The following is an 18,905-nucleotide window of genomic DNA, read 5'->3' as shown; positions in this document are numbered from 1 at the left end:
TGAAAAATTAGTGTTGATTTAATGACTCACCCAGCATGATAAAGACCTTTAAATAACTTCTCTTGTTTCCCATTTGCCTATTCGTTCCCGAAAAAGGGAAATTCTTTACTGCCTTATAATTACTGACGATAAAAATGGCTAAAAATTCATCTTCATCATCGGTGAAAATATAGCGACGCTATTCAAGTGTAAAAAACTTCTTTGGTCTCTTACTTAAACAGCTGTTTAGTGTATTTTGTTGCAACTAAATCGTAAAAGCTGGGGGGATCGACAAATTTTTGCCGACGAAAATAAATCCAATTTTTCGTGGGAAACTCTTAAGATCGTTTACCATTGCCAATATTATAATTTGTCCCATTCGCATTGTAGAAATCCCAGCGCTGCGTCTCATTCAACAGATGTTTTTTTTCCTTTTTTTTGCATGAAAGTTTAATGAGTTTCCTACCTGCGTAGTCGAGCAAGCGTCAGCGATTTAATCGAATTTCTGTGCCGAAACTGCATCAGTTTTAACAAAGAAACTTTATAGCTTGCCGACCGGTTTTAATTAAACCTCAAAAAGTTCGTTACTTCGAAGCTCTCGTTAAATTTAAAGCCGAAACTCGCAATAATAATAACCACGCAATTATTTCGACAAAAAAAGCCTTATTAATCCTCGTTATCGTTTAACGCTGCCGTTTAAATTCATAATTGCCTGATAGCAAATTTTTATTTCAATCATAATGATCGTAATAATAATAAAGGTCTTTACTAAATAAAGATAGGTATAGGGTGGCGAGTGAATTACCTACTAAACCTACTAAAAGCCTTTGTTATATATTTGGAGTTTATGTGCTCATGAAGGGGGATCTATCCTTACTTGAAGAAGAAGAAGATTGAAATAAAAGTGAAAAACAGGCTTAAGAAAGCACCTAATATCTTTGCACAAAAAGGAATCATCCTTTTTTTCCGCAAAAACCAAAACTAAGTGGGGATATCCCAAACTTTGTAATAACCGCTGACAAAAATGGACAGGTAAGAAAAAATATGCTTATTATATAAATATATAAGACAATATAGGTATGCAAATTGTAATTATAATATTAAATAGGTGTTTATAAATCTATAATTAATTTGTTTTTACAAGCGGCGAGAAACAACTACTTTATATTGGTAAATTATTGTATTAACTACAATCTACTTCTACTGATTATAATCGACTTAATTTTAAATAACTTATTTTAATTAGTATTTTTTTAAAAACCTTTTCTTTATTTTTTCGTGATAGTTATTTGTATAAAAGTAGTGTTAAACAGGAGTGTTCAACGAAGGTTAGCAAAAATCGAAAACCCACAACTAATAGGATTGAACCTTCCACAACCTTTTTAAAGTTTTTAAAGACTACTAGAGTACGGCGCATTGGAATGGAAAACAAAGAAAAATACCAAGTTCTTCTGACAGTATTAATGTGACCATGTGATAAAGAGATGTACGTTTCTCCAGTGACACCATTCCGAACAGTTCAGCTATTGGGCAGAACTTAGTCATTAGCAGTATTTCTTTTAATATCTATCAGCAATCACTGGCATATCTGCATATGAAATGGCACAGGGGAATCATGTAAAGTTATAAAAGAGTGTGGAGATCGATCATAACTATTTCTAGTAACAAATGATAAGTTCCTCAATTTACTTCCAGGAATTTACACATTGCAAATTGCGCAATCTGCTGAAAGATTTAGGTCTGTGGGTAATAATACGTCTGCTGGGATAAGAATTCTTGAGCATAAATCTTCATTCTGAATCGATTATTTGATCTGGTCTAGAGAAATTTAATGTTTTTTTGGCTTGATTGCAGTATTTTCAGAAGAACAGCCGCGTGCAGGACGTGAATAAAAGGCTAAAATCTCAAATCTGGAGTTCGGTTGTGACAATTATTCTAATCGAGGGTCGAAACCTATTATCCTGTGATCCAGAAACCGGAACTTCCGACCCCTACGTTAAATTTAGGTCGGTGTGAGATTGTCTTCGCGTTCGTATTTGTTTCAAACAATGTCGGTCTTTTTAGATTAGGTAACGAAAAGTATAAAAGCCGCATTGTTTGGAGATCTTTAAACCCAAGGTGGCTGGAACAATTCGATCTGCATTTATATGATGACGGAGATCAGCAGTTGGAGATCACTGTTTGGGATAAAGACAAGTCCAAGGACGATTACATAGGACGGTTGGTACCTTGCATTAAGCATTAATTGATATTATTTGAGGTGCTGGAAATTAGAAGATACCACAAACAAAAAGACATTCATAAAATGAATAGAGAATAGAATTATTTGATGCACTCCCCCCCGTATAAATTTCTTAGAAATTTAATTAAATTAATATTTTTAAAACATAAAAAACTACCCATAGTGATTTAGTTATGGTTAATGTTTATTTTAAGTATTGTACAGTGTAACTACAGTTTTGTATATTAGTATATTTTCTTGGAAAAAAGAAGTTTGGAATCGTAACGCTTTTGCGTCTTCTGGTCCAAGAATTTTTTTCGCCAAAAGAATATCGCAAGAGACAGAATGTTCTTCTTGGTGCCGGGTAAATGTGGTTTGGAAATTTTTGAAAATTCTACTACTTATTATTGAAAATCATTTTCTGTTCTGCCTAAACATCTAACTTACCACCGAGTATCAATTAGTAATAATATCAGTAATAACATTTATAGATGCGTCATCAACTTGCTGGACATGGAAAGGGAACGTACGTATAATTTATGGGAAGAACTTGAAGATGGAGCCGGCTCGTTGCACCTATTATTAACGATCAGTGGAACGACAGCGTCTGAGACTATTTCGGATTTGTCCAACTACGAGGAAAATCCTAGGGAAAAGGAAAATCTTCTCAGTAGATACGTGGGTATACGAGCAAAGTCATTTTTTCGTCAGACGTTCCTTTCATATATATATTAATATTTATATTAAAATGGTTTATTAAATTTAAGGAAAACTTATAAAAAAACTTATAAAATGACATTTTTTTTTTAAATTTTATGCTTCATTTAGAAACTTTTCCAAATAAAAAAATTAAAATTTAAATCAATGTATAACGTAATGCTGTACATTTGATTATTTTATTTGAAAAGTTTTATGAACATATCGCAGGAGACAACAAAGTTTCCGAATAAAAAACAAAATTGCATAAATTTTTTCATTGAATTTAGTTAAGAGAAATGATAGATGTAGTCTAATTTTATCCTCGCCGCTCATTAAAAAAAACAAAAGGTAATCAGAAAGTGTGTTTATATAATAGTAATATTTTTGGAATATTTTAATGTTCCATCTATTTTCGTTTTTAAGAAACAAATTGGAACATTATTTTTCCGCCATGTTTGTAGCATGATATCTCCCGAACCATTTTAGCAATAATGACTTGGACAATAATTTAATCAACGTTGTAATATGTCAAACATAAACATATTTTTGTTTGTCAGTCAAGGCACTCGTTCAAATTATACCAAAAATTTCCTATTTTTGCCGATTTTCCAAAAAAGAGTGGACCGACATATAAAATGTTTTGTTTTATACGTCACTTGAAAAAACTTGGCTTCTAAACTTACATTTTGTTTTTTCGTTAACCTTGATATCTCTAAAAACAAAAAGTTGTGTCTATTGAATGTTATAAAATCCAAAAACGAGTCGATCTTTTTCTTTTGTTTGTAGTTTTGGCATAGGACGTTCCACAACGTTAAAGATGTGGGTCACTTGACGGTCAAAGTTTTCAAAGCTACGGGATTGGCTGCGGCGGATATCGGCGGCAAGAGCGACCCTTTCTGCGTGTTAGAATTGGGAAACGCTAGACTTCAAACGCAGACTGAATACAAAACTTTGTCGCCCCAATGGAACAAAATTTTCACGTTTAACGTCAAGGACATCAACAACGTCCTCGAGGTTATAGTTTTCGACGAAGATCGCGATCACAAGGTCGAATTTTTGGGTGAGTTTAAGAAATAACGGGAAATAGTTTCTATTACAAATATCACCCTACTTTATTGTATACATTTAAAAGCTATCTTCACTCAAATAGATCAAGCTATATAGTTTTCCATTGAAAAAACTGTAACTGATGTAGATTAATTTTATTACAATTAGTAAACTGTTTTTCTTTATTTGCAATTAAATCAACCAAGTTGATGAAATGTTGAAACAAAAGGGTTAATCTTTGGATCCAAAATGTGACAAACTTCAAATTGGTTGAGATAATTTCCCTCTGGATCTATGAATGGAACTCCCTGTATCGTACTTAAATTATTGCTCTTCTGTCACATTTGTTAAAGTTCCCTACGTGTCGATACTGATATTCCGATATAGTAGCTATAGACTGAAGTTTTTGTGTAACATTCGTTTTTAGTAATCATTGCAAAAATACTTAAACCTATCTCTTTCTAGTGAATAATGTATATCGATAAAAGTTGTAAACTTACATTTTGAATTATTCAAATAATCGATTTAATCCACTGTTTTCTTCAAAGTACGTTTTCGTTCGGTCGGTCAACCATAATCAGAAGATTGGTTATTTCTTGTTTGGATTTTGCCAAAAATAAGCAATCAATGATTGATAAGTACACCATAAAATACAAAAATTAAAATTATTCGCAGCAAATAATAAGTAATTAGGTCCCTTGATATCACAACTCCAATTTAGGTTTCGACGTCCAAACCTTGAAAAAAGCTTCTTATTCTAATTATTTATTCTTTTGTGAAAGGATGATTTTTTGGCAAACAAGAACAAAAACGATCCAAATTCGTTACCCCGAAATATCACAAGTGTATTTTTAAGCAAAAACGGCAAAACGGATTGTTTAAGTTTAAATATATCTTTTTACATTCACAATAGGTGGAATATATAGGGTATTCCATTAAAAATATCGATTCGGTTTAGGCAACGTTTACTTAAAAAAATGTGAATAACGATTGAGATGTAGAACCTTGCCAAATTACTTCGACACCCTGTGCACATAGTGTTTTCTCATTAAATGTGAATATTTCGTATTGTTTATTAATATCGCGCAATATCGAACAAGCAAACAAATTCCATCAGCTGGCGTGAGATTTCATTAAAAATTCAATTATCCGATGAATCCATTTTATCTCCTATTTCATGGAAAATCGATTCAGTTCGTGTCCTCTATAGTGTAACCACCAAAGTCTGCATTATAGGGGAACATTTTTTTTATTATATTTCGAACCTAGGGATAGGTAGTGCAATCTACGAAAGTTTTGAATCCTACGTTTTGCCGGCCAACATTGACACAAAAATATGTATTAAAAAATATCGAAAAATTTAATTGGAAAAAGTTGTTTCTTCTTAGTTTTCCATAAATGTGTCAATTTTCAAAAAAGACGGACTGTCTGTCTAATTTAAAGAAATAGTAAATAGAAAAAGTGATTGAGGTGTTTTCCTTTAAATTTATCAATTTCTGTATTCTTTCTTAAAATTGGTGATTGCATTTGAACAAAATAATTTTCACCAGTTTTTAAATATTGTGAGGATTTTTTTTTAAAATAACATAAAATGTTAAATATCTCAGAGACTTTAGGCGCAGGATAAGCGATAACATACAGGGTGTTCCATTTAAATAAGAAAGTTGACCTTCACTATATATTCGAACGTGTTGCCACCTGCACAATATTTTAGCCGGTTGGGACGCCCTGTATATGAATTTATGAACTTTTCTTTAGGAAAGGTGGCGATTCCGCTTTTACGGATACGGAACGGCGAGAAAAGGTGGTACGCTTTGAAAGACAAAAAACTACGGAGCAGAGCGAAAGGTACTGCGCCTCAAATACTTTTGGAAATGTTTCTTGTATGGAACCCGATACGAGCTTGTATCCGCACCTTAAATCCGAAAGAGGAGAAGTTCATGCAGACTGAAATCAAATTCAAGCGACAAGTGTTCGTCAGGAACGTCTTGAGGCTCAAAGTTTTCGTCATGCACTTTCTGGAAATCGGAAAACTTTTTCAGTAAGTGCCGAAAACATAAAACGCTCTGACTAAAACAAAATGAAAAGAATTTAAAAAACCGTTATTTATATGAGTGTTTCTGAAAAAATTATATAGTATGTCCAGATAGTGTGTCAAAAAAATATATTTCTTTTTTTTATTTAATTTTTTTGTTAATTACAAAAGCTATAGATAAAACTAAAAGAAATATATATTTTTTTTAATTTTTGATTGACAGATATGTGGGAAACCAAACTTATATATTTTTGAAATGAAACACCCTGTATTTTATTGCATTAGTAAATACCCCCTTTTATACTCAATCACCCAATTTTGTTTAGACTATTTCCGACAACTGTAATTTTATTATGCCAACAATTTTATACACGAGTAAAGTAATTTTTCTTATACTTTTTTTGAGGTTAGTTCGAATCTTTTATAGAGGGTGAGTCATAATTGAAAACTTTTAATTTTCGTTAATAAATCAAACCGAACACCCTGTATATTATATTATAGTTCCATTAATTACTCCTACTAATTTTTCAAATTTTTTTTCAAATTTTGAGAAACTATCGCAATTAGCCAAAATAAAATAACAAAAAATAAATAGGTAAATTTTTAATTTTGCAAAAAATGTTTACTTTCTTGCCCTTAATCTATAAATTATGCTTTTCTTAAAGCTTAAAATATTATTGAACTACACTGTTAAATACATGGTATTTTGACGAAAAAATGACCATAAACCCGAAAACGTTCAGTATAAATTATAATAACGCTACATTGGGTGATGCAGTACAATAATATAGAGGGTGTATATTCGAAAATAATTTCAAATTGTTGTGTTTAAATTGTGGTTTTGTTTTTAATTGTTTTAGTATTATCTATATTTTGTATTTAATATTTTTTTCTAAAACAAATATCAAAGGAGATAATACACTATTTGGACAACCTTTATACTTATATAAGTTAAAAAAAGACAAATATCTCAAATTAATTTAAAAGATTATAGCGTTGTTCGGCCACATTAAGTAAGTAGGTAAATCATAAACCATAACCATAAAGCTAGTATTATATTGTGGATTTTATTATTTTGAAAAATATCATTTAGTTGTGTTTTTCTGAGCAAAAACGTAAACAAATACAAATTTCACAGTCTACTAAATGAACTGGGCATTCCATGAAAAAGAAAGTGGGTTATAAATCAAAAATAGTAAACATTTGACAAAAATTATCTGCATCACTAGCATTTTACGGAAAAAGTAATCTTATTTCACGGCGATCTTAGTTGTATAGTATGTCTCAATCTTCATCGTTCTGTCTGTTGTACGCAACTATTGAAGTTACATGCCGGCATCAATCATACTCGGGTTGGGTAGGTATTAAAAAACAGAATATTAGGGACCGACTTTCAAACAGTTTTTAATAATTTTTTGTTGTTGTTTATTTAGGAGGGTATATTCTTATTAAATTACACTAAGAAAAGAAAATGACATATGTTTTAATTTCTTGAAGGTAATCTCCAGGTGCGTAATCTGTGTCATTCCATTACTATTTTGCGGAACTCAAATTCCATGTCACAAATAACTCTATGCAGGGTCGCACGGTTTATATTTATATTGGTTTCATCTTCTTCTAGCTTCCTTTTCAGTTTATTCAAGGTATGAACAACTTTGCTATGATAAAGACAATACATTTTCCTTCTTATTAGGCGCTGTCACAATTCTCCACCATTAATAATATGCCTTATCGACGATATTGACGTTTTTGTAAGTGGACAGGTTTCTTTTAAAACTTCTGGTTTAATAAATCCTCTAGTGATTAAAGTTTTATACACAATCGTTTTGCATCTAGCGACAAGTGATTTCGACGCGACATTGTTATATTCTCGTAAAACATTTTTTTCTAAACGCACAGTAAAAACGATAATAATAAAAATCGTTAAAGTTTTATTGGGGAAACACGATGAAGATTTTGACAGACCATAGGAAGAAGTTTTTATATCTACTACTTACAACATTTTCAAAAGTGTCCTGTGTCTTAAAAACTATAGGGACCGGGGAAATGTCGTGAGCAGCATCTTCAGTTTTACGAAGAGGCGTTTGTACCTACTCACTACTCACACTTTACTCTATCGTTCGAAGACACACCCGGTACTCGTAATATTTTAGGGACTGCTTCGAATGGGAGTCGAAATTTCAGAGCTTCGTCGCCCTTATAGTCTGGCTCGTCCTCTGTTACTACTTCCAACCATGGATGGTGCCCGTCGGTTTTCTATTGGTTTTCCTGAAACAGTACGCGGTCAGATCCTTGGCCGGTCCCACTCAAGTACCGTGGGACGAAGTAGCCGACTCAGATATAGACGACGAAGACGAGGAAGACAAGGAAAAAGAGGAGAAGAAGAGTCTAAAGGAACGATTGCAGACAATACAAGAAGTCACCCAAGGTGTTCAGAACGCTATCGGCAAGATAGCCTCTTTGTTGGAAAGCGTTAAAAAGTTGGTCGAACAATCTGGTCTAACACTTTCGTTGATTGGTGCGTTTTTCAGTATGTTCAATTTTACCGTTCCGTATCTCTCGTGGATCGCCATCACCCTGCTGTGTCTTGCCTCGTTGGTGCTCTATCTGATACCTTTGCGTTATCTGCTGATGATGTGGGCGACGAACAAGTTCCTGCGACGCATGTTTCGACCCCACGCCGTTCCGAATAATGAGATTTTGGATTTGCTCTCTAGAATACCGGACGACGAGATGCTGGTAAGTTTTGACGGGTCTTGGAGGGTGTGTTGTGTTAATCTGCAGGTGTCATTTGTAGTAACGAATTGTAACTTCACTTGAACGGTGTAGGTATAATCTTGTCGTGATATGTCACGATAGGCCACTTCCAATTAATTTGTTGATTTGCTAGATATGTTTATAAATAGTTGTAGAATACACTTGTCAAATATTGTGACGTCACAGCTCAACCAAATAATGTTTTAGTCACGCCACACGGTGGAACGACCTTAAGAAAACATGAGGTTTTTTACTTGAAACATTTAATCTGGAAAAGCTAAATAAAAAAAATAGAAAAAATAGTCACTTTACATGATTTAAACCATATTCAGGTCATCCCAAAAATATAGTACTTTTATAAACACCTAAATGTCATCTAAATCTTTCGTTTTGAATTTTTTGGAAACAAGGAGCTTTGAATTCTATTATGAAAACATGTTTCTTTATAAAACTGGAAAAAACCAAACAGGGCGTTCAACAAAAATGAGTCTTTTTAATTTAATTTTAATTTTATTTTGAAAAAGGTATTTCAACGTTAAAAAATTGTCACCTCCAACATTTCATAAATGATTAAGACAAATGCAGTTATATCCCGAATAAAATTATATTGATATTTTGTTAATTTCGCGATGACTAGAATATTTAATGCTTCTTCCTTACTAATACACTGTTGTTTGCGCTTCTCTAAGCTTTCACAATATCATTTTATCCTTTTTAGCATTTTCTGGAAGATTTCCTAAAAAGTCTACGCCAAACTTGTTTTCTTGGAGCAAAACGTATATGTTTTTTGGAGCTCAATTAAAGAACAATTTTTATTTTCTTGGAGTAAGGGAACCGTCACCTAATAATACATCTTTTATTTAGAATCGTAGGGATTTTTTTAGCTGAAACCAATTGCTTATTAATTTAATTTGTGGAAATTCACTACATTTTTATATCAGTTCTACAGAAAGTTTAACTAATTTTACATTCTAACTAAAAAGCATTTCCACAGAAAAACTTCATTATTTTCTGTTAATCAAGGCTTCAAAATACTACTATAATAGGATAAATCGTAAATATGTACTACTATAAAATAATAATTTCCAAAAATATGAATATAGTTGAGCCTAATTATACAAGGTGTCCCAATTGCTATGGGCAACCATGAAGAAAATTGAAGAAAATCAAAAATACAACAAAACTGTTCCTTACGAATTATTTGTAAAAATTATACTTTTTGAGATTTCGAAAAAGCTCGGAAGAAAACATTTTTTTTCTTAATGTGAAACTAATCAAAAACTGTACATTTTATCTCATTTGACCAACCTTGGGACACCCTATATAATACAATGACCGCGTTAAAGTTTACTCCATATGGCAACTATGTTTATTTTAAGATAATTTTGTGAAAAAAAATTTGGTAAAATTTCTAGTATAAAATAATTCTCTTGAAGTTGAAAAAAAATCAACTCAACTTTTGTTAATTCCATAGCCATCTTGGTAGCAGATCGTAACAGAAAAATGTTATATTTTCGTGAACGTAATACTTCAGCAATTATATTGAGATTATTGGTAAAGCGAATCCTGTCGAATATCAAATTTTGTAAATGTTGTTAGTTATTTTATTATATTTCTGATAAAAAAGAAGACTTATTTGTAAAAAATTTCAAACGACCATTAATCAGTATTAGGCAATCATATAGCAAAAACATTTACTAAAGTCAACATTTTATACTACATTTTTTGTTATATCTCATTGGCATTTCATTTAAATAGTAGTAACATTTGTAATCAGACACACTTGTAGCCAAGCAGCATAGGTTCCTGCGGTATATAGCATTTAAGGAGCACCAAGGACTAGAGGACGTCGATTACTCGGAATTGGAAATCTCGAAATTCTCATAGACCTGAACTGTTATGTAAGATTGGGCTTGGTAAATTTCGAAATTGCTTTTGGATATTTTCAAAATTAGTACGGGTCGTAGCAAGACAACCAGCAGGGAAGTAACAAAAACTAACCAACTGACCAAACTTGATGGCAACAGGTGATTATTGTAAAGTTCAAACGTTAACATTTCATTTGTATCTCTAATATGTACAAACGAAATGTATTTTATATATAAGGTGCCAAAAAAGAATGGGTTCATTGAATATACATTAATGACTGTCAGGTCCCAGGAGCATTTTTTTCCTTGGTTCAAAAATATATAAGGAATAATTGACGAGTTCTATAGCTGGGAACCAGTCGGGCAAAAGATTCTTCTATGTGTTATTGAAGTTAGCGTCTAATTTAGTGATTCTAGTGATTTCATCAACTTGGAATTCTATACGAAAATATTCTCCAAGTTATTCCAAATATTCATAGTATGTAATTATTAATATTTAGTGAAGTGAAGAGAAAATTTGAAACATTGTTTACATTTTGGGTAACAAATGTTTACAAGGTTACAATAGAAAATGGTGATTTATAGAAATTATGTGAACAACGGCAATGTTGTGCCTGCCGAGCCCGGTGACGTAACTAAAAATTTATTTTTTTTGAGGCGTAAAGTAACGTATATGACAACGAAACAATCTAATCAAAGGATAAAAGGGTTTAGGTCATTTTAACAATTCGCACCCGCATTTTCGTACTATTTCAATAGAAATAATATGTTTTGCAGGAAGAATAATTATCTGGTAGACTTCAAAGTGGGTCATTAAAAATGGATCCTTTTTTTGTTTTTGTGTTACTTATCCATGTTTGAGCAGACAAATATGTCCAGTAACCGATGTGTATCACATAATCAAAATAGCAATGAAATTTTGAAATGTTTAAATACAGGTACCTTGGTTACGTTTTTGACTTATCGGGTAGAATTTTTATATTCTTCATATAAAATTTTTATTGTCTTTTTTAAATTACCACAAATATGTACTGCATAACAGATATTTCAAATACAAAGTATAAAACATTACAGAACTTATTTCTCTACCTTCTGCTAGGGTAAAATACGACAACTATGAACTAACCAAAACGTAACTAACTTTTCGTACAAAATTATATAATTTATGTATTGGAGTCTGTATGTTCATACATTGTGTATTAAAAAACACCAAATTTCTTTCGTATCTTTGCACTGACTGCGTAGAAATGAGTGGTGAGGGATCCCACTTTTTTTTATCGGAAAAAGAAAATATTTCGAAAAAAGAAACTAAAATTCCTATGTTTTTGAATATGTATTATACTTTTTTGAACCGCAGGCTATGGTTTTATATTTTCATGAAAATATGTGAAATATAAGGTATATTTCGAGGATCTCAGTGTTCAACACATAGTCATTATTAAATTGTACCTATTAATGATTATTATATTGTATAAAATGAGTTTTGCATATACAAGGTGTCCCACGACATGACTGCAATATTTTGGCAGTATTTTAGTGGGGTGATTTCAAGGGACAAATGTCAAACTAACATGTCAAAACCGGTGGAGAGCAGAGAGGTTCAGCAGACCATGTATGCAGCACCTGGGTGAACATTTTGAACAACTAGTTCGATAAAATAAAGCATAAATAAATAAAAAATAACAAAACAAAAAGTAACGGTGTTTCTTTCAAAAGGCTTGTAGCTCAGTTAGAATAGCGTTCCCGATATATGTCCATTTGACATTTTTAACTTGAAGTCACCTCAACAAAACATTCCCAAGCTAAAACTTCATATACTCCTAAAAACATTAATTATCTTGTTTATTTTGGGTATTACGGTGCTATTATTTTTTATGATTTTATATTTTCTGAATCTGATATCATAGGTATAAACCATCGCTCCTCATTCAAAGTTTGTGTTAATATCTGTCAAATAACACGGTAAGCGGGTCTATTGAACTTTTACAAAAATATTAAAACGAATTCAAATGACACCTGCAGATGTACATAAAATTGTTGGGCGTTGGATTGTCCTCCCATCTGGGGCGTTTATCCGTTATACGCTGGTACTTGCAGCTGGACTACCGGGATCTGAAGCTCCTAACGACGCCCGAAGCCGAACGGCGAAGCAATCCGAAGAAAAAGCACAAAGCTTCCTAGTGGAGAGTGAGGTTCTTCTCCAGCTTTAAGGGTAAACTGATAGAAAGATTCGACAAAGTAACCGAAAAGTCTGAGTAGTGTTTTTTAATTAGTACCTGTGTGTTTTAGCCACTGGATGTTCCTCAATATGGGTTTGATTAATGTTTTTAAAATTAAGAAAGTTTTTCCTTGGTTCAACTCACGAAACGTACTACACGGGCTGGGTCAGAAACGTTGTGTTGTTAAGGGAACTTAGATCGTTGAAAAGAAATTTTCAAGCTATTCTCAAATATGAAAAACTGTACCAGTTGCTTAATAAGAAAATTTTAATTTTATATCTCGGCCAAACCTGACAGTTTATCAGAAATAGGTCCATGTGGCGCTATCTAGCGATGCGGTAAACACTAATTCTTCGCTATGTTTAGGCCTTAAAGCTCTAAAAAAGGTTTGTTTTTATAGAAGTTCAAAACAAATAGAAACGCAACCAACAAATTAATAAATTTACTGTTTCAGGCAGCAGTAATTTTTATTTGTGAATTAAGCTTTTATTTATTTGTTCAGTAAGAAAGTAATACAATAATAAATAATGCAAATAAAAGATATTTTTTGAATAAAATCATTACGGAGGATCCAGTATTTTCTGTGAACTGCTAACCATCAATAATATCATCAAATGCACGATCTCTTTGTGTCATCTCTCATTCCTCAGCAGTAAATTCTGAAAACTTATGCCTTGCAAGATGTCCTACATCTGGCGACTGAAATGCGATATTTCCAATTGCCACCAAATGTTTAACCAAGGTCCATATTTTTTGTATGGAATTTAATTCAGCCCAGAACGTTATGGCGGTGTAATTGAAAACTTTACTTCATTTTCTTGGATTATCTCATAAATTTTTAATAATTCAACTTCTCTGTTTGCACTAGTGTTGATTTTTTTTGCATGCAGGTTATGATACGCCACATTGCCTATTATCAAAACTGATTTATGGAGGTAAATTAGGCAATAACTGTTCCTCCACCCGTGTCATAAAATATTTATTACTCATTTAATTGTGAATTTTTTATTTAAAATAAGACAGCAATCATCTACCTATGGTTATCAAAGTATGTACCTATTCATGACTCACCCGAAATACCTATTGACTTTATGTGCTTCAAAGTATTATCAGTTTTTAAAGAAAACCAGTTGGTCCTGGTTACATTAACCACCCAAAAGCGGGGAAAGTCTATATAAGAAAAAAAATAGTAAATTAAAGACTTCCTTTACAGGCAACCCATTGCCTGCTTTCAAAAATACCATTGAAAAACGATCAACTTGGTGCCCTAATAATCCCTTATTAATTCCAAGTATGGACCAAATTATGGTAAATAAAATATGAAAATATAGATGAAAAAATCCTTAAAGTACTCGAAGATTGCTTATTTACATTTTTCTGTTAAATATTAAACAAAAGATATACCCTTAGAAGAGTCATCGAACCAGCCCTTATCTTGTATTACCTGTATTTACGGTTGCCTTGCAAAGTTTATGTTTATCTTCTGTTTTTTACATCGCAAAACAACAAACATATTAATAAATAACTTACTCGAAGCCCAGTTAGCCCAATGGAGTCCTTAAACAACCAACGCTTATCATGTTATCAAGCAAAATCCCTCTGTCTAAAATTTACTGCCTAATAACTGAGAAAAAACAATTGTAGCGGAGTTTGATGGAAATCACAACTCGTCGCACTATACATTCGTGTTTAATCAAATTTATGTCGGAAAACATTAAATACATATTACAAAAGAAACAATTAAACTTCCGTGCTGCATGGAGAACGGAGTATCATCTATCTGGCGACTGACAGTTGTCAAAAAAGTCCCGACTATTTATGGTCTATGACCGTTGCATTGTTAAATTTTGAAATTTTACGTTTTAGAGTAGGTTGTCTTTTCTCCATAATTTGAAAATCGTAAATTGTTATTTGTACTCGAATGTGCAACAATCCAAATAGCTAATATTGTTATATTATCTATTACACTGTGTATAAAAACTCTTTACACTTTCACATCGAGATGTTATTTAGGGACTGTTTCTCAACAGGTGTCCTATTTGGAACAATTACTACTTATTCAAGTAGGGTGACCTTAATCGTTTTAAAAACTGTTTACAATTTCCCAAAAACATCCAAGAGGATTTTGACCTCTCTCTGATTTTAGCGACATAGTTTCAAATTTTTAGCAAAATAAATTTTAAAATACAAACCAAATCAATTCTTAGGTTGTATTGGTTAGTTGAATAAATTTTATTTACGATCCCATGTTTTCCAAATCTAATTTGGATTGAAACAGAACCAGATACCGAAGAAAAGTGGCTTTTCATCAAATTCGTTCTTCTTATCTCTCTTTGACAGGTCCTACAGTTGAACTTCGAGGTTATTGTATCATTTTAAAGTTAGATTTTACCACATATTAAGGAATGTCCGTGAGCAAAATTTTGTGATAAGTTTGGGGTCGGTGATGATACGTTCTACTGCAATATTGGTTTCAATGCGACCAGAGAACGTTACAAAAATTAGGGTGTTTATTATATCTATTTAGCACGTCTCTAGTTTGTAGCTTTTTGATATTTACATTTTATCTGTAAAGAGTTGCGGGCGGCACAGTGACAATTTCTTTACATATTTATTAGATTCCCTGTGTTTTTAAGCTATTCGTAATTTCTTGATAGGTTGTTGATAATGTTTCGTTTCTCCTGATTTTGCTATTGTTGTTCTTGTTATTGAAAACGGCGAATATTTTTGGTATCTAAATCAAGTCAACTTGAAATTTAAATCAAACGCTTTTTGACTTTTTCAAAATATCACGCACTATTAGGGTAAGCTATAGTCTTGCACCTATATATGATTCGTTCTGTAAGAAGCTGGAGTTCTCGACTGCAGTTTAATTAGCCAGAAATGACATTTTCTTTAATACTTCCACACGCAACAAAGCAACAATCTTTCGAAATAATGGGGTTTTTCGGCCGTGCACAACTGTTTATTAAATGAACATGAATGATGCCAAAAATGAAAACATCAGTAGGTACAAAATAATTTTCTGAGGAAATTACCATTTGAATTCCTAAATTCCTTAAAACAAATACGAGCCTAGCACTCAACTGTGTTTGGAGAGGTTTTCGGGAAACGATGCCTCTTGCTGCGTCCGTTTTATACGTTTTACTAATTTTCTCTGCCATGTCTACAACAAATTGGAATGTATAAAATTACGAAAAAAGTCAAGGCGACTTGATTTTTTATTCATAGTGTTGCCATCTCTGGCTCCTCTATTGCGAAGCAATGTCGCCAGCGCCATCTCTTATTCAACTAATTAGAAATGCGTGGGAAAAGTCCAGTTACCTTACTATATTTTTCAGTATGCTGTGGTTTCGAATTGTTAAACTGTTAGTTGTCATGTTGATTGCGAAACGTTGCAAGATTTTATTTGAAATCTTAACTTATCAATTAAGTGGCATCACTAAATAGTTGTACACGGCTGAACAAGTTCGACAATATTTGATTATTTATAATTCGTGATTCCGAACACCATATAACTGTAAATGTTTGTAACGAAATATTCTAAACACTTAACTAGTATAGGTGTGGATAAAAATATTATTTCCGATTTATTAGCCGCGGCAGTCGCAAAATTTAAATGTTATATATTGATATGTGAAAATTATATAGGTCGTTGAATTATCATAAAAAAAATTTAATTCGAATAGCGAGCTTCGTATAATACGTTAAGTGTTTGAGAGTCGTTTATTAGCACAGAGTGATGTCGTCTTTATTGCCAATTACAAAGTGATATTGAATTTTAAACTATGGATGTTTTTATATAAAATAAACGGAAGACGGATGTGTGTCGTGTTTGATTTATTATAATTCATAAATCCCTCCGCCATTTTGAATTTGCAAAGGTTTCAAAATCTGAAAAATAAAATGGAATATTAGTAACACAGATCTACAGTGATTTTGATGTTTGAAAGCCATTGCTTATTTGTATATTTTAATATATGTATCTTAAAAATGTTATTTTATTAATGCATGAAGATGTTTGTTTCATGTTGGGCTTCATTTTTAAGAAATTAAATGTGATTTGGCAACGTTGGATAATGTTTGATTTCTATGCAAAGCGGCAGAGTTGGTGTAAAAACGTCAATACAGCGTTGCAACCTGCTTACGCGCAGTTTGGTTGTTGTCTTCGTTGTTAAGTATTTCTAGTGTTCTAGAAAGTATAAATATGAAAAGAAGACATTGTGTGAACAATCAAAATAACTGTAATCATTAGGGGTATTGTTTGTTGAAATGGCTGAGATATTAAGAAGAAAATTTAAATTTTCCTTAAAAAAAAAGAGTTATAGACACTTGAAAAATAACAATACGCATATGTGTTCTGTAATATTTTTACATCTACTTAGGAACATTTTATATAAATATTTAAGAACTACATCTAATGCTTCAAATAATCGGTTATTTTCTTTTGAATTTTTTTAGTATGCCAATACGTATCTCGTACTTTGGTTTGTGTTTTCACCATTTCTTCGAGAGGGGCATCTTCCCCATGATAATAAAAAATTATCTGGCAGCTTAAATGAATGTAGGACTTGTTGGATGGTTTGTGGTGGTCAATTCAACTTCTTCATCTTCTTCTTCCTCTTGGCGCTCTTCCTCGCAATTTCTTGCTTGTTATAATATGGCTTCCTCTTTCAAATCTGCTGTTGTGTAGGCAAATCCCGATCTATCACCATAAAATCTTGCAACTCCTCACTTGTAAACGTAATTGTTGTTTGAAACTGCTTTATCCACTCGCTTAGTATCTGATAATCTCTTCCAAGTCCTGTTCGCATTCTGTTTCGGTAATAAGTACTGCATGATGATGGGAGTGTTGAATTGTTTCTGCTGTCACATTTTAAACACAGCCTTAAAAATGTGGTCACCAGGGTACTTTTCTGCTAGTTTTGGTCACGGATTCTCCAGTCACTCGTTGGTGACGTTTCTGTCGACATCACGGGCTTGGCTACTTATCTGTCCATAATTTGTACCATGTCTCTGTTTGAACTTCCCCAATCATCCTTCCGAAGCCTTAAAATCGATAATCCCAAGCTGTTCAGCAAACTTTTCTGTTTTTCTTTATACGATAGGTCCAGAGAGTGGTAGATTTTTAAGACGTTGCTATCGGAACCACTGCAACATTGCCCGACACAAATCTTCAAATTTTCGCTTTCTTAGTTTTTTACTAGAACTGCCTGCCGCTTCAGCATGAATGATTTTTTCTTTGCACTTCCAAATCGTGGATACATTCGATGGTATAAGAACGTATCGACGTCCCACATCACTTTTCTTTTCTCCCCGTTCTATCTCCCGAATTAAAGCAACTTTATCAACTAGAGAATTTTTTTTTTATTAGGCTAAGGAATTCTTAGAAGGTAAGAGACGCTATTAGTTACAAGTCGGCCTACATTCCTCACTTTGTTACTTACTTGAGAGTGAGAAATTCGTTATACAGAGTGGATTAATACATAGCTTTGTATGGAGATCTAATAGTACAACAAATTTTGTTCGTAATACAGAGGTTTACGTTATACAGAGTTTGTGGCACTTAGGTACTAACGATCCCATCACTTGTCAAAAACGTTTCCGGTAAAACTCACCTTCGTGTTTTTTGGAGGAAAAAAAAATCCTCTTCTTTCGCTAGGTCTCTGCTGGGGGGAATCTCTACTTTTGCTTGATTCGTTTACAATTCCCTTTACAGTTCGAAACACCATAATTATATAAAAAACGATGGCAACACACAAAACACAACGCGTTATAATTATTAAATACACTTCACTAGAAAAGAAAAACAAAAATATTTTGATATTATACACTAATTTTGAATATCGTTTCTTTAATTTTTTTCCTTTTTAAGTATAAAACGTATTAACTGGGACACACAATCTGATGGTAATAACAAATTCAAATTTGATACTTCATAAATATAATTGTTATTCTAGTTCTTTCCAAAGACACTTTAAATCACCTTTTTAAACTTAATAATTTAATTTATTATTGTTTTATGTGTCGTGCCATATATGGAAATTGAATAATAAAAGTAAAGAAACTCGCGGACAGGA

At 32.4% G+C, this 18,905-nt stretch overlaps 1 protein-coding gene across 10 annotated transcripts in view; it reads left to right on the top strand.

Moving 5' to 3' along the window:
* The window catches only part of LOC132708257 (multiple C2 and transmembrane domain-containing protein), a 60,542-nt gene extending 43,745 nt beyond the window's left edge, over positions 1-16,797 (top strand). For 4 of the 10 annotated variants that reach the window (XM_060680463.1, XM_060680462.1, XM_060680461.1 and 1 more), the window contains exons 6-13: positions 1,834-1,985; positions 2,044-2,199; positions 2,692-2,878; positions 3,686-3,959; positions 5,705-5,987; positions 8,135-8,461; positions 8,513-8,720; positions 12,629-16,793. In XM_060680463.1, coding sequence (XP_060536446.1) covers positions 1,834-1,985; positions 2,044-2,199; positions 2,692-2,878; positions 3,686-3,959; positions 5,705-5,987; positions 8,135-8,461; positions 8,513-8,720; positions 12,629-12,787 — 1,746 coding nt within the window. In that variant the 3' untranslated portion in view covers positions 12,788-16,793. Of the gene's footprint in view, positions 1-1,833; positions 1,986-2,043; positions 2,200-2,691; positions 2,879-3,685; positions 3,960-5,704; positions 5,988-8,134; positions 8,462-8,512; positions 8,721-12,628 lie in introns of all 10 variants that reach the window. The other 6 variants (XM_060680454.1, XM_060680453.1, XM_060680455.1 and 3 more) reach the window with 5 other exon arrangements.
* Positions 16,798-18,905: the final 2,108 nt, after the last annotated feature.

The sequence above is a fragment of the Cylas formicarius genome, unplaced genomic scaffold (assembly GCF_029955315.1).
Source record: "Cylas formicarius isolate icCylForm1 unplaced genomic scaffold, icCylForm1.1 PGA_scaffold_10__41_contigs__length_53128322, whole genome shotgun sequence".
NCBI lineage: Eukaryota > Metazoa > Arthropoda > Insecta > Coleoptera > Brentidae > Cylas > Cylas formicarius.
The sequence above is the reverse complement of the archived record's forward strand: the minus strand, read 5'-3'. Positions and strand labels throughout refer to the sequence as shown.